Source organism: Trichomycterus rosablanca, chromosome 16 (genome assembly GCF_030014385.1).
Source record: "Trichomycterus rosablanca isolate fTriRos1 chromosome 16, fTriRos1.hap1, whole genome shotgun sequence".
Lineage (NCBI taxonomy): Eukaryota > Metazoa > Chordata > Actinopteri > Siluriformes > Trichomycteridae > Trichomycterus > Trichomycterus rosablanca.
Genome location: NC_086003.1, coordinates 2,642,206 through 2,658,130, shown reverse-complemented (window position 1 = coordinate 2,658,130; position 15,925 = coordinate 2,642,206). Strand labels below are relative to the sequence as shown.

The 15,925-nt window shown below is 42.1% G+C and overlaps 1 protein-coding gene across 1 annotated transcript in view; it reads right to left on the bottom strand.

Annotated features, from left to right (window-relative positions):
• Positions 1–4,376: 4,376 nt before the first annotated feature.
• The window catches only part of bcr (BCR activator of RhoGEF and GTPase), a 56,963-nt gene continuing 45,414 nt past the window's right edge, over positions 4,377–15,925 (bottom strand). Inside the window, exons 9-23 of the mRNA XM_063011062.1 lie at positions 13,524–13,645; positions 11,721–11,886; positions 11,412–11,531; positions 11,238–11,313; positions 10,805–10,909; positions 10,065–10,139; positions 9,818–9,915; positions 9,592–9,723; positions 8,549–8,608; positions 8,213–8,322; positions 7,177–7,316; positions 6,898–7,032; positions 5,977–6,082; positions 5,163–5,325; positions 4,377–5,077 (exon numbers count right to left, since the gene is read on the bottom strand). Of these exons, the coding sequence (XP_062867132.1) occupies positions 4,988–5,077; positions 5,163–5,325; positions 5,977–6,082; positions 6,898–7,032; positions 7,177–7,316; positions 8,213–8,322; positions 8,549–8,608; positions 9,592–9,723; positions 9,818–9,915; positions 10,065–10,139; positions 10,805–10,909; positions 11,238–11,313; positions 11,412–11,531; positions 11,721–11,886; positions 13,524–13,645 (1,698 nt within the window). The 3' untranslated portion in view covers positions 4,377–4,987. The remainder of the gene's footprint in view (positions 5,078–5,162; positions 5,326–5,976; positions 6,083–6,897; positions 7,033–7,176; positions 7,317–8,212; positions 8,323–8,548; positions 8,609–9,591; positions 9,724–9,817; positions 9,916–10,064; positions 10,140–10,804; positions 10,910–11,237; positions 11,314–11,411; positions 11,532–11,720; positions 11,887–13,523; positions 13,646–15,925) is intronic.

Genomic DNA, 15,925 nt, shown 5'->3' with positions numbered 1-15,925 from the left:
TGACTGCACCATTAAATAAAGCTTTTACACACAGCTTTTGGTCAGGAAATCCAAAGTCTGAACCAGTCCAACTGTATATGTTGACACCACTGACACCATCAGTCTGCAGTTTCATCATTATTAGCATAAGCAGTAATTGTAACGCTCCTTGTGCTTCTGCTTTAAATTTTTCACAAATGTATCTCTTGTATGCAAACAAAATAAATAAATCAATAAACAATTTAATCACTTTACTTTGCAAACCTTATGACTTCAGCTCAGACTAAACTGAAACAGTACTGCCACCGTGTGGATAAATGGAGGAACTACCGTCTCCAAAAAATGACTACTGTAATAATTCATTGATTATACAATATAAAATACTATGAACATGCCTTCTAAATAGTGTCCAGCATCAGTGCCTGACCTCACAATTACTTTCTTGTACAGAATGGAGACAGATTCTCATAGACACACTGCCAAATATTGCAGACAGCCTTCCCAGAAGAGCCTCTTATAACCTCTTTTAGTACTACGATATTGTTTGGCATGTCTAGAAACGCACAGATTTTTAATGCTATCCAGGTTAGAAGACTGTAAGTACCATGTCAAAAGCTCAAGTAGTTCAAGGTGAATTTTCAGGCATGTTTTGAATAATTGTCGTGTTTAGTAGCTTCTTTTGAGATTTCGTTAACCAACTGGCACATCTGCTTGCAGAATTTGCTGATACGTTGTAAAAACCCACGTGTTTTTTCTCCCTTCCAAACATACTCTGGCCAAAGAGTTTTACTTTTAGCTCACCAAGCTCACTTAGATGTCAACAAGGTACCTTATGATGACCTTCCAATAAAAAGATATACTGTTGCTGTTATAAATATATAATGTATAAATATAATATATTTTGGACCCACTGGTAGGTCCATGGATTTAAGTGGAAGTTAAGTAGATCTAAGTACAGTTACGTGTATGTGTTGTTATTCAGCATCTCACAGCTACAGATGACATCCAACAGAAAGACACTGAAAAATTTTTACATAAAGCAGGTTTTATTTCTCATTTGTGTACAAACAGAGGCTGCTAACACCTTCCATACAGCCGAGTCTCCAGAGTGCAGAGGCAGAGCTACTTTATACAGATCTATATGCTGAACACCAGCACATCTGCAAGAAAGAAACATCTATAACCTTTAAAAACAAGGGGCAGAAACGCCACATCTGTTCTAAAAGTCTGTCCAGGAGCTCTCCAGAATTATCCTCAGAGATTTTTAAAAAACAACACAAAAGCTAGGATAATATTCAGGAGGTTTAAGACGTTCCTGTATCGTTTAGCCTCTCCTTTTTTCACGATTACAAAGTAGTTTTGCTGTAATACACAATTCTGTCATTAGAAAACTGATAAAAGGAGAATTTTAGGAAAGGTTTTGCAGTTCAGAAGTCGATTCAGTAAATGTGCTGATGTTCTTTAGTTACAAAACATTGATGCTTCGTTGGATTTGTGCCAATCGCTGTTAGCTTACTAAAAAACCAGGAACCAAAATGTACTAACAGTAGCAGCTCCGTCAGATCAGCTCACACGTCAAGTTTGACAGGCAACGTAGCAAGAGTTAGCAAAATACTGAAAAACACAGATAGTTCCTTCTTCAATAAATTATTTATTATAATCTCCCTCGATCTGAGTCTTTCTATAAGTCACTTCTTTAAAAAAAAACATTTAACGACAAAGCACAATAAATAAAAGATCACGATCTGGACGTTCTTCTAAGAGAGGCTGCTTACTGACTGAACACTCTTAAACAGTTCCATCGTTTTCTAACTACGATCTACAGAAACTGATTCTGGTATTCCAAATGCTTTTTATACATTTTATAATTTAAATCATGTACAATCCAGTAAGATTGAGCCAAAGAGCCGAAGTCGAACATTTACATTCACCTGTAAAAGACATGTATGCCACGGTACACATGGCGTCTTGGGAATTCAATAATTTCTGCAGACTTCTCTGTGCCTATATAAACAGTGGTCCACTCACAAGGTCAGACAGAAAACCAATAGTCATGTTTTGCTGAAAGGAAATTTTTCTGGCTGGTCAGATGTGATCCAGAACCACCAAAAGCAGATCTGCCACGAATTAGAAGCTGCTAGAACATGGATGTAAATGAAACAGGACAGTGGTAGCTTAGTGGGTAGAGCTATGGGTTATCCACTGGAAAGTTGTGGGTTCAAATCCAGGCTCTGCCAAGCAGCCACTGTTGGGCCTTTAACCCCGGCTTTGCAGAAAAACACATTTCATTGCACTGTACACAAAAGTAAATGTATATATGACACATTATGGTGTTCCATCAGCCGTAGGTTAAGAAAAAGAACAGCAGCAGAGATGATTGAGATCCCAAGACTTCCATGACATCCATTTCCTTTAAGTGCATGTAAAGTTTGACTTCAACTGAAGCCTCATTGTTCGCTCAGTATGGACGGGAGTAACACTGACAGAGATCCCAAATGTTACTAAAAATTCAAATCAATGTCCTGGCCCAAATATAAATTCATTATGGAACTGGACAGAATATTATCAGATGAATAATGTGAATGCCCCATTACTGAAGTTCAACGTCTGCTTTACTGAATGTTGTGGGTTCGACATCAAACAAAACAACACTTAAAAACAAAGAAATAATCCCAAAACATGCCTGCATGTTAAATAAAAGAACAAAATCTTATTTTAATTCTATAATCTAAAAATAATAATAGTAGGAGCATTAAATAAACCAGTATGGCTTAAACGATCTTTGCCTAGCGACTGGGCACAAATGAAATTAGGGCTGGACGATTTGGCAAAAGTGTATCGATAGATCCTTAATAATGAACACTGCATATGGTTAAATCTGATCGTGAACTGGATTATTACAGATACTTTTGTTATTTATTCATTTTAACTTTGAAATCTGTATCTCACGTTTGGTTGGAGTGTGTGTATTCAAGCAAAATAGGGGTGCAACCACAGATCAGATTAATATCACCATATGCAAATATTTATTTAAATAAACATTAATAATGGATTTATTTATTATAAAGGAAATTCATCTGGGGAAAACTGGCACACAAATCAGTGAGCTGGGCTCTGTTTACACTTATAGCTATATTTTTTCCACTAGCACATGTAGTAACCATATCTTTGTAACCATTTCTATCTTCATAGACAAAGACTGGTGTCTTTGTGCACAGTCCGATGTGTGCACAGTCCACCAATCCCTTCTTACTTACGCGTACTTCGGTGGATTTGCGCATGAGGTCGGCTTTGCTTTCAGAGAGCCACGCCCTGATCTCTGCGCCCCTCCACTTTCTGTACAGGCACCCTGGGTGCAACCAAGATCCTTACATAGCGTTGATAACCCCACTCCCTTAGTTCGGTCTTTCCCACCCAGCAGACTGGAGGCCAATTGTGCCTGCATGCAAATGGCACAAACGTAAACGTAAATCCATCAATCAAAGCATTTATGTTTCCTGAAAATACATATAATTGAAGTCAAAGGTTTCTAAACACTTGTATTTATGACTGACCACTGCTGTTTAATACTTCTGTGCTCATTATATAGAACTAGCTGGGCTGCATCTAGTGGTGCCTTGCCAGGGTCAGGAAGAAAGCCCAAACTGTCAACTTGTGCTAAGAGGGAATCTGTCCACACAGTCGGACGTTATCCGAGAACCACGGCAAAGAAAAACTAGGTCTAGTGTGAATTAGATGTTGTTGGAACATATGTGACAATGCCCACTGTCAAAAAAGCTTAGTAAGGTGCTGTAAGGTGCTGTAAAGACTTTAATGTGTTTTAATTATTCAGTCACGGAAATCATTGAAATTCCAAAGATCTAAATGAAATACTCGCCTTTAGAAGTGTGTGTAAACATGTTTGGTGTAAATGACCCTATAATAATAGAAGTGTGAGGGCAGTTGTTGGGGCAGTTGTTTATCCTGGAACAGGAGATCTGTCGACTTTATTGTCCGGGGTCATCGCATCAATACTACGTATGCAAAAAGTAAAAAAAAATTCCAAATTACGACAGGTGGCATCACATGCAATGCAGGACAGACAATGCAGACTGATAAACCATTTTCAGGTTATTATATGCGGACAATGATGCTCTTAAATTCTTTTCTAATAAATCAACAAGACTCGTCTCAAAAATAAATAATCATAATAATCTTACGTAATTTCTGCTCTCAAAAACGAGATATCAACAGAAGGTTTTAAATTATGTACACGACATATTTCTCAAGAGTTTCTCTGCCTAAATACACAAAAATAACAAAATACAACTAAACTATTGCTCCCAGAGGGAGTCTCGAAAATAACATAAGCCCAACACAAACTGTATGTGCTATAGTTAGTAATCCAGAAAGACAAAATATTTCAGTGTCATTAAGAGTTTATCAAAAGTTTTTGATCCCAAAAACAAGACAGAACGCAGAAGGACATCCTGTCTTCCTGCAGCAGGTGCTTCAGTATTGCTTCTAATGATGGTTTACATTTCCCACATCAATACTGATGATCAGTGGAATCCATCTGGAATGTGTTTACCGTACTGTCCTCATTTAAGAAAGCGTCCATGAACTGTAGCAGCGATGGACACTGGAAACACTGGACATGATATCTATGTAATGATGGGAGCAGCGGAGACTCAGCAGCAGCGAACAGGATGAACCACGAAGGAAAAGAAAACGTGAACCGATGATCTAGAGCTGCTCATCTGAACGCTTGTGCAAGGAAACTGTATAGAGAGATCCAGCTCCAGGTTCCAGACCAGACACAAATCCCAGTCGGAAAGCAAAAGAGCCGTTCATTGGATTGGGGTCCGTGTGAGCCGGTGCTGAGCCCAAGCTGTGCTTCAGTGGCTGTGTAGACCTCGAGGGAGTCTGATGATTCCTGCCAGCGTTTAGCAAAGACTCTCGGCCCTCCCTCAGTCCACAGGGTGCAGTAGTACTTAAAATGGAGGAGTGCACCCCAACCCACCTTATTCTACACCTCAGTGGAAAATAGGATGCTCTGTCTCTTACTGTCTGGCGTAGGAATCGTCTCCAGTTGCAGGAAGTACAGCAGGACTTGAACCTAAACCGTGGAAACAAGACACAAGAACGTGAGTCTGACATGGAACTGGTATGGTTCATTTTTAAACCCATATTTTAATAAGTACCTGTGACATGACCTCCAGAGACCAGCTGTCTCCCATGCTAATGGGCTGTGTTGGGTTGGTCGGTATCTTGCTGTCTTTCTCGGACGGTCGAAGCAGAGTCGGCCCAAAAACGGTTGCCAGGTTGTGAAGAGACATCTTATTTACACTCTCCTTTTCTGCAACCCTGGAAAAATGTGGAATAAATATAATAAATGATGCATAGATGGTTCGGTTTGTAAAAGTCGTAGATGTTCAGGTTATTATTGGCATTTGGGATAATAATGTGGTGTGTTTTATACAAGTTTACTTCATTTTATCTACACACAGAAGATGAACTGCAGTGGAACCTCGATTTAATGAACTAAAAGGGGGGAGCATGAAATGTGATTGCCCGAAACAGCGAGGTTTTTGCCAGGGTATGAGAATATATACAAAAACACAGAACTAAGGTCCTCACTCATGTATACAGTGAGATGTGCGCTGACTAGTGGACAATTACTGAACTACTGGTCTCGGTACGCTTCTCGTGGGAATATTAAACAATCAGTCCGTTAAATCGATGTTCCACTGTAGATTAAAAGCTCAAATTAAGTGTTTTAGGCCTTGGTTTTAGGTCTTGGGCCACGATGAGCCACCAGAACAGCCTCAATGTACCGCTGGATAAAAACTAAAAATCTTTGGAATGGTACCACTTTTTTTTTTTTGAAAATTGTTTCATTGTTCAATGATGGTCCAAAAATCTTCCATAGCTGGTCAACTGGGTTGAAATCTGGCGACTCGAAGGCCAATGCAAATTATTTACAGGGGAGCTTGAGGGAGTTTGTGGTGCTCCTACCTCTTGAGATGATCTAGTAGAAAGAGGAAGGTGATGAGGTTCGGTTCAGGCAGGGACAGCAACAGGTTTAGCATGCAGCTCTCTTTAGCCACGCTGTCCGACAGAGCTACACACACATACACACGGTAATGAGTACACTTCTGCTCACAAACAATACAAACGTAACAGTAACAGATATGCACGTGGAATATGGCTTGTTTTTGGAGAGAAACTGCTAGTCCTTTTCTACAGACATGATGTCAGCGGCTGGTTTTAAACACATCTCAGCCAGCATATTGTTTTTGCATTTTTCGCCCAATTTTCCACCCAATCTAGTCATATCCAATTACCCGATTGCATTATGCTCTCTCTCTCTACTGATGCTGACTTCCACTCCTGACCGAGGAGAGCCATGACCAACACACGACCCCTCCGACATGTGTGCAGTAGCTGACTGCATCTTTTCATCTGCATGAGGCGAGTTCATATGTGGATGTTTTGCACACGGAGAGACACGCCCTGATCCCAATATCCCTCGTCTCTAAACAGGCAGCATCAATCAGCCAGCAGAGGTCATAACTGCAGCCGTTATGAGGAATCCCCTCCAGCACCATTCCTACGAACGAGACAATCGTTGTTCGTGTAGGCACCCAACCTGCCGGTAGCAGAGCTTTTTCAGTACCTAAACACTGCTAGTCTGGAACCTAGATGCAACAATGATTTACTGATTTAACCCTAGTGAAATGCTACAGACGAAGCAGGAGCGACAGTGGTAATGCTAACAACACTTAGATTAAAACTGCATTGGTAATCTCCCAGTTCAGGTAATGGTTCTGGGTTCTTCAATGTTCTGACTGGTGGAAATGCATCTCAGTCCCTGAACAAGCATCATGTCTAAAAAAAGACATGTTAGTGGAACATGTGATGAGTAAAGCAACTGACCGATGCCTCCAGCAAAGTTGGGATACAGCTCGTCTGTGAAAAGCGGCTCTGGCAGCTCACGGAAATAAAGCTTCAGGGTTCCAGCGATGGCGTTTACATCCATCTCACTCATCATCACGGATACGTCCTTATGGTCTGTATGTGTGCAGAGTAACATAAAAAAAAGAAATAAAGACTTTTAGTCACACTGATTGAGAACATGAGCACCACAAGAACCCGGTAACAATAGTATAACAATTTGACTGAAATTTGTGACCTGGGTGCTGATGAGCTACTCACTCGTGTCAAAGGCAGTTTTGAGGGCCTGAATGTCTGTGGCGACTCCCGAGACGCGATAGATGCCGACTTCCTCCATCCCTCTCCTCTCGATCTCCTCCAGACACTGTCGGACAATGTAGGGCACTTTCGAGCGCTCTCGTCTGGACAGATACCCAAAAAATTCAGTACAGGTCAGGACATCTGGACATGCCTACAGCAGCTACATTCACATCTGCAGTATCAGTGTCAGATGTTATCTTTACGTAACACCAGAGTAAACATCTGGAGAGAGTAAATTTAGGCTTGAAGTTGACTTTATTAGATCACACCCACATTCTCTTTGAATTGTACTCAATAGTATGTCCAATGAGTGCACTACTAATAGTATAATTACACCCTATATAGCAAATATGGTGTGTTTTAGGCCACAGCCAGAAAATTACTGCCATGTGCTGTGTAAACAATGTCTTCCTGTCATCACCATGGATGTACACATATATGGAAAAAACCTAACAGATAACGTGTTGATTAAGGGTGAATCCACGTCTCATGAGTGTAAATAACACATTAAATTAAGTTTCTATAACTGTAAAGAATGTGTTGCTGTGTGTTTCCACCAATCACACAGTCAAAGTAAAAAGAAATACAGCGACACTCCTAAAATTAATTGTATTTTATTAGTTTTTGCAAAAAAGGGGAGAGGCTAAAGCCCTGCAATAGACTGGCGTCCTGTCCGGGGTGTTCCTGCATGCACCCAGTGCTTCCCAGCCAAAATTAAAGAAAAATTGATTGTCACATTTATTAATCTTTATTCTAATCACTTTTATACAAAATTGGGCAAAACTGACTTTTCCAGCCATACAGTGTAAATTTAAATGATTTAATAACCCCATTTTATTTATTCGGTCAGCAATTATCTGATGTTATAATAACATGAAATCCATCAAGCTGCAGATTTCTAACTTGTTCTTTTATTTTTAATGAAATTTCCAATCACTTCATCAGTCCGCAGTCTCACCAGTATTCCTGTCCAACACATGTACGCTGGTTTACTCACTTGGTCACTGTGGAGATTTTCACTCCAAACACTCCCGTCTGTTTGCACGAGGGCGTCCGTTTCAGGCTGAACTCCCGGCTCGTGAACTTTATAGAAATCTTCACTTCAATCTACATAACAAATAAAAATAAACAACAGCACTGTTATTCACACTGTTATACACACAGTTATAAACAGCATCAGCAGACAACGTGAATTTCATCTCACAGACTGTGTCGTAAGTGTAACTGATGTACACTTGGGTTTGGACTGGCGCTCGTTTCTCTACAGCATAATGACAGTAGGGAAGGGAATTTTGGGTTTTGGTGGGATTGGGGTGTAGATGGTTGTACTTACCCCGTTCATAGGAATCACCGTCCTCTGCCAGTCTTTACCCTGAAGCATCTGAGGGTCCAGCTGAAACAAACAGGTTTTATACATAAACGTATGCTTCTCTCAACATTGATAGGATAAATAAGGCAAGTAATAGCCTAGTGGTTAAGGTACTGTACTAGTAATCAAAAGGTCCCACCACTGCCAGGTTGCTGCTGTTGGGCCCTTGAGCAAGGCCCTTAACCCTCAATTGCTCAGACTATATACTGTAGCTGTAATGTAAGTCGCTTTGGATAAAGGCGTCTGCTAAATGCTGAAAATGTAAACGTAAATGTAAATAAGGAAAAAAATAGTATCTATACAGTAGTGTGAGAGGGAATTTTCCCTCTAAACATGATTACACAAAGGGAACTTCAATAAAAACATGTTTTGTATTAACATACTGTATAGTTATTTGTGCTATACCACACGTGTGGAAAGCCAATCTCCTCGTTAAATATTATCTGGTTGCACCTTAAGCAGCAATGACCACAACAAATAACTTAATAATTTAATGTTAGTCAATATTAGTCTTTAAAATTGCGCGGCGGCGTTTGGGTGCTGCAGCGGTAAAACACGCTAGACTGCCAATGCTGAGTTCTAATCTCAGCTCTGCTATCAGCCGGCCGGGCACCTACACAGACACACGATTGGCCAACAGCTGAAAAAGCGTTCTTTGTTGATTGGGCAAGTGTGGCCTCTGCTGGCCGGTCGAGGTGCTCGCACACACAGGGGGAAGCTGACCACGGATGGCAGACAATACTGCGCTTTGTGAGATGAAAAGAAGCGATTAACGACTGCACACGTGTCAGAGGGGGCGTGATTGCCTCGACCCTCCTAGAACAAGACTAAAGAGAGATTAGCCCCAACTGGCCACAACTGGATTGGGTTGAAAAAGGGAAAAACAATAAAGGTTTGATTAAAAATCCACAGCGTCTTTACTGGGTTCTATTCCATACAGCCATATGAGCAATGAGTTTGGGTTTATTGTACGTTGGAAAGTAAAATAGTGGGTTATGATACCCTACCGCAATCTGTCCTTTCCCAATGATGCGGTCGGTGCTTTCTCCATCTTCTTTATTCGTTTTGGATTTGTTGTAGCTCTTGTCGTAGCAGAGCAGTCGGAGCGTCTGGGATCCCTCCAGCTCAATCTCAAACTCCTGAAACACCAACACGGTACACATCACTCATACTGATACTAACTCATACACACACAGCACAACCGCTGACAACCAAACCTGTTCATGTGCTCACCTCGTTCCACTTGGGTTCGGTTGTGTATCTGTACACGCGTGTCTTGGCTTTATTCACAAACAGACCGAACGAGTCGACCTCCATAGTGCAGTACAGATCTGAACACAGAATACAGGATGATGAGCTAAAACTCTGAGCTTTTTACTCAGCAGGAGAAAACAAATTAACTGTAGAAGTACAAAAGGTTAACGGAGCAAGATTAGTCCAACATTCATGGGGACGAACAGAGAGATGGACAGGAACTCACTCAAGCTCTGTTTGAGTCCGGAGGCAGAATGGATGATCACATTCAGGAAGCCGTACAGTCCAGTAGATTCATCGTCTGGAACACACACACAACCGGAACATGAGGTCAACCTGCCAACCTGCTACATTTCATTGCTACATTAATTAACACACGCCAGCACATTCACTATATGACCAAACGTCTGTGGACACTTGACCATGACCTTGTTGGACAGCTATTTTAATATTACGTTTGTGGCTATTCCACTCGTCTTTAAAACGCTTTTTAAGGAGTATGTATGTGGGAATTAGTGCTTATTAATTTTAGAGTGCATATATAAGGTTGAATGATTTGTGCCATTCTTCATTTAAAAATCATCTGCCACGTTTGGTCTGGGTGAACTGTCCAGAGTGCTCGGGTGGCACAGTGGACTGTTAGTGGTGCTAAGGGCCGGCCAGGCACTTAAACAGTCATGATTGGCTATGTCTGGGGAAGGGGGCTGGCCAAAGCTGAACTGGAACCCTGACTAGAAGCTAGACATTACTGTTCAGGATCAATGCCTAATATCTTTAATGCTTCTGTGGCTAAATGGTCCACATTGCTTAATCCCTGCAGTCATGTTCCCAAATATAATGTATACCTGTATAGAGGAGTAGAAGCTGTTAAAGGAGCAAATGGAAATACAGGTGTTCAAGCCACAAACTCTTTGAAGAACATGTCATCTGTACGTCAGGACTATGCAGACCTACAAGCTTTCTTACCTTCCTTATTAACGGTCAGTGGGATGTGGTGGACGGTCTGGAGTTTCACACAGGAGTTGGTGAGCATCTGCAGCTCCATTGAGGTCAAAGAGACGTTCTTGAAACCTGGAGAGCAATACACAGTTCAGGTCAAAAGATCCTCTACAACATCACAAACTGATTCAGCTGTTTCTCTTTATAGAAGCCACTCAGATTCTGGTCCAGTCACTTGTCATTTTAAGGTCGGACTAAGACAACTCCCAGGTTGTGATAGTGGTGTTTCCTTGTCCACTATCAAACCCTTGCAACCAGCATCGTTTTCAATCAACCCAAACACTGCAACATCCCTGTAGCTGCCCAAAATCCCAGAACTGCTACATACACGTCCCTTACAAGTGTGTCAGACATGTCTAACCACAGAGAACATGGAGTGGCTAAGGGTACGTCCACCTACACTTTTTCTGCTGTTCCCGAATGATGTCCCTCCAGTCAGCACGCTCGTAGTCGGATGAAATCAGAAACATGTAGCTCTGAAACAAAAAAAATCAGAGAGAGGAATCAAACTGGCTGCTTTTAGACAAATAAACTCCACTATAAATGTTTTGGTTACAGCCGTGCCGTGTCTCACCTTGCCGTTTCTGTTATGTACTCGAAGTGGCATGTTCGGAGAGGTCAGGAGCAGCAGGGACTCTTGTTCTGATAACTTCTTCCACATTCTATCAATCACCTTTGACCCTTTGTTAGCTCTCTGAGGGAAAAGAGGGTGAAATGTTTAGGCTGTGATTCGCCTCTGTGCTCCTCAGAACAGACAGAAACAAAGACAGAAAAGCCCGGAGCTTTTATAGTTTATCAGAACAATTAGAGGTTCTTGTCTGTCCATCAAATATGGACAGCTATTCATGCAATAAATAGTTCCTGTAAGACTGCACTCCGCTACCTTCTCTCTCTGGATTTCACTCCTGAGGGAAGAGATCTTGACCTTTATGGCATCGAGCTCCTCATCTGGGACCTGAGGGATGGACACGGGCTCGGTCTCCTCCGCTGCCTGGAAGGTCAGATCTGATAACGGGATGTACCACTTGCAGTCGTACTGCTGACTCTTCCTGAGGGCCCGAACACAGAGAGAGAGAGACGTGACATGAGAAGAAGAAATAACGGATTCGACAGATAAAAATACACGCTGGAATCTAATCAGAGAGAGAAACTTGAGTCGATGATTGTGTGAGACCGTGATGGCGGGTGTACGTTCACTTCAGCCTCGTTTTACACACTAATGGGACTTAATGCAGAACAGACAGGGAATGAAAATCTATTCACCAATTATTTTAAATAAACAACAATAATGTGAGATCAGAACATAAAAGCAGCAAAGCACCTTCTTATTTATCTTAAGTAGGGTTGTGTCAAGAAAGGCATTCGGTGTAAAAACTGTGCCAGATCAGGTACGCAGACCAAAATGATCCACTGTGGCGACCCGTAAAATATTAACCAATTTATCCTGGTCAGGATCACAGCCACGACCATCCTCAATCCTCAGACATGGCCAATCTATGTCTGTGTAGATGCCCGACCGGTCGACAGCAGATAGTAGTAGACTAGCATAATAAACTACTCTGTCACCCCAGCACCCAAATTCTTTTATAATATATAGATTTGGACTGGCGGCACAGTGGCTCGGTGGGTAGCACTATCGCCATACAGCAACAAGGTCCTGGGTTCGATCCCCAGGTGGGGTGGTCCGGGTCCTTTCTGTACGGAGTTTGCATGTTCTCACCGTGTCTGTGTGGGTTTCCTCCAGGAGCTCCGGTTTCCTCCCACAGTCCAAAAACATGCAGTCAGGTTAACGGTAGACACTGAATTGCCCTATAAATGAATGGGTGTGTATGTGTGTGTGTGTGTGTGTGTGTGTCTGCCCTGCGATGGACTGGCGCCCCGTCCAGGGTGTTACTGTGTGCCTTGCACCCATTGAAAAGCTGGGATAGGCTCCAGCACCCCCACGGCGACCCTAATTGGATAAGCGGTTAAGAAAGTGAGTGAGTGTGTGTATAAATTATTACATTTTGTTATTAATATTAGTAAATACGTGCAGTTGGTGGCTGCTTCCTTTCACCACCCAGCAATGGGTTCCCACAGTAGTCACACCGTGCTCCGTGGGATTCCCCCACTGCTCGTACTGATGCTTTTTTTGTAAAGCATGCAGGAAAGAGAGACCCCATTAGACCACCCCTCCCCTATTAGTAAATTAATATTACACAAAAGTCATATTTTACCATAGTCACATTTTAGCCAATCAAATCCAACAGTCAAATGATTACAGAACGATATAGAACAACAAAGTGGGTTGTGGAAAAATAATGTGGACATTGATATGCATAAAGAAAACGGTGCACCTTGGCAACATGAATCAAACTTTTACTGTTTGGGATCTAAAGACAGTAAGAAAATAATAATAGTACAAATGTAAATAAGTTCAGAATGCATACGTGTATATGTATAAATCAAAACAAGTAGTTAATTCTACACTGAAGGCATAGTAGTCATTGCATTAGGGGCAACATGTAATGGAATATGGGTAGGAAAATTACCTTTGCCATAATACAGTACTAAAATATAATAACAAGCTCAAGAAATTCCTTTTCTCCCCTTAATGTTGGTATTAGATGTGCTTTAATGCCTAGTGCTCAGTTTTTCCACTCACACAGCACCAAACCAGCTGTAGGACGCCTGATTCCACACTCACCCTCCAATCTGTTTCTTAAGCTTGGCACAGAGCAGCAGGTCAGTGAAGAGAAAGATATGGCGCAGCTTCCTGGCTCCTTCGACCAGCTCCACCATGAAACTGTCCTTCAACAGCTGCCGATTCTGCACCGGGACAAACACAACAAACAAGAAAAACGTTCATTTATTATTTTAATCTGCTACAGTGGGTTGTTTGTGACAAAAATAAATACATTAGAAATTTTACACATTTATATGCTTATTAAGATAAGACAAAATCGTGTAGGTCAGAATTATACACACAATTATCACCTCTGCTGGTTGATCGAGGGCATCTGCACAATGAGACGGGGTATAATGGGAATCAGCGTGTGACTCTACATACGTGATTCGGATCCCCATATGTTCCCGCTTCGTGCTCCCCTAAGATCGGGAGTGGAGGTCTGCAGCAATAGAGGCCAAATAGCTCAGTGGTTAAGGTACTGGACTAGTAAACAGAAGGTTGCCGGTTCAAGCCCAGCACCCACCAAGTTGCCACTGTTGTGTCCCTGAGCAAGGCCCTTAACCCTCAATTGCTCATCGTGTTCAGCTCATTGTGTAAGTCGCTTTGGATAAAAGCGTCCGCTAAATGCTGAAAATGTAAATGTAGGCCGAAATGAGAATCTGGTAATTGGATACGACTCATTGGGAGGAAATTGGAAGGCAATTGAAAATATATAAATATTGTTTTTGTCATCTTGAAGCTCGCTGATCTCACAGACAAAGAAAAACCCTTTTGGATGAAATTTTGGTCAAAATGGATTAAGAATAACCAGTTCAGAGTATATTACATGTAGTATTACACGAGTATGGTAGAGAGTATTTGACAGAGTATGGTGCAGAAAACAACTGTAGGTGGGGAAAAACAGCAGAAATAGCTGTCTGTAACCGGACATATAACCTGAGACTGACCAATACCCCCTCAAGTCCAATTCCTTAGAAAAAACAGAAAAACAGGCCATCAAATTCCAACCTCATAAATATTCTTGTGACTAAATGTACAATACCACAGTCATGTTCCAAAATCTAGTGGGAAACCATCCCAAAAGAATATTTGTAGCCTAGTGGTTTAGTGGCTTCACCACTGCCAGGTTGCCATTGTTGGGCCCTTGAGCAAGGCCCTTAACCCTCAATTGCTTAGACAGTGTACTGTCACAGTACTATAAGTTAATTTGGATAAAAAAGCGTCTGCTAAATGCTGAAGATGTAAATGTAAATAAAGTGGGGTGTCTGAGCGTACAGCATAGAAAAACTGCTTATTGCCTGCCTGCCACTAGATGGCAGTGTTGTCTTTGCTCTTGCCAAGCCACTTACACCCTCAATCCCAGAAAGGACATTGTGTCTAGTATCCTTTGTGTGAAGAGACCACGCAGTGGACACTTGAGGGCCTGGTAAAGCCTTTTTTATGCTTAGGATCATATGCTTAGATTAAAACTGGCCTGAGAGAATAAGCGATAACTGTGTGAACACATGAACATACACACTCCTAAAACACACCGTCCTCGGGGATGGAGAGCTCCTACAGCATCACGTCATGCCCGCGGTGGGCCAACAAAGGGTGACATCACGAGCGAGTCGGCCAATGAGATGTCATTTTGCTCAGCACTCACCCCCACATAATCTAGACATTGTGTCATCGAAAGTCAGTCTTTAGGGTAATAACACACACACACACACACATCATAGCACTGGCATCCCAGTAGATGGATGCGAGACATTTGTGTGCCCAGCCACTGGGCACCAGCGGCTGTGATGTGTGTCTTCGCACTTTGGTCAGATTCAAGCTGGGACCAGACTGGGGTTATCACACGTCGACCGAAATCAGAACACACACACACACGATTGGTGCCAAACGGCACGTTTCAGCCCCTGGCACAATAACTGGCATGACCTGGATGAGAAAAGACCTTGTGGGTGAACATCTTTAAGAGCCATTAATCACCTCTGCTTCAGTCCAGGCACCAGTTCTGCACAGCGGTGCACCGTCAGCGACTCCTGACTTTCTCTACGAGAACATGACGCCCTGGTTTCTGCGCTGCTCATCAAGCCAGCTGTCTGTGCACATCAGATGACATTTTCCTAAAGCCCGCTGCAAGCACAGATCTGCCAATGCGGTCGCTTGTAATTGCTCTCTACACACACACAATAACTCAGGACTATAAACTCAGGACTATAAACTTGGGCAGTGACATGACCAGCTCCCATAACTAGAAATACCCTGGTCCTGGAAGGACCTCGGAGCAGCACTGCTGTGAATCCCGAAACAACTAAAGCAGTTTATTTATTTATTAATTTATTAGGATGACAGGAGAGGTAGTCACTGGCTACACAAGATTCATCAGTTTAATGTCAAACAGTCACAGACAATTTTGTATCTCCAATTCA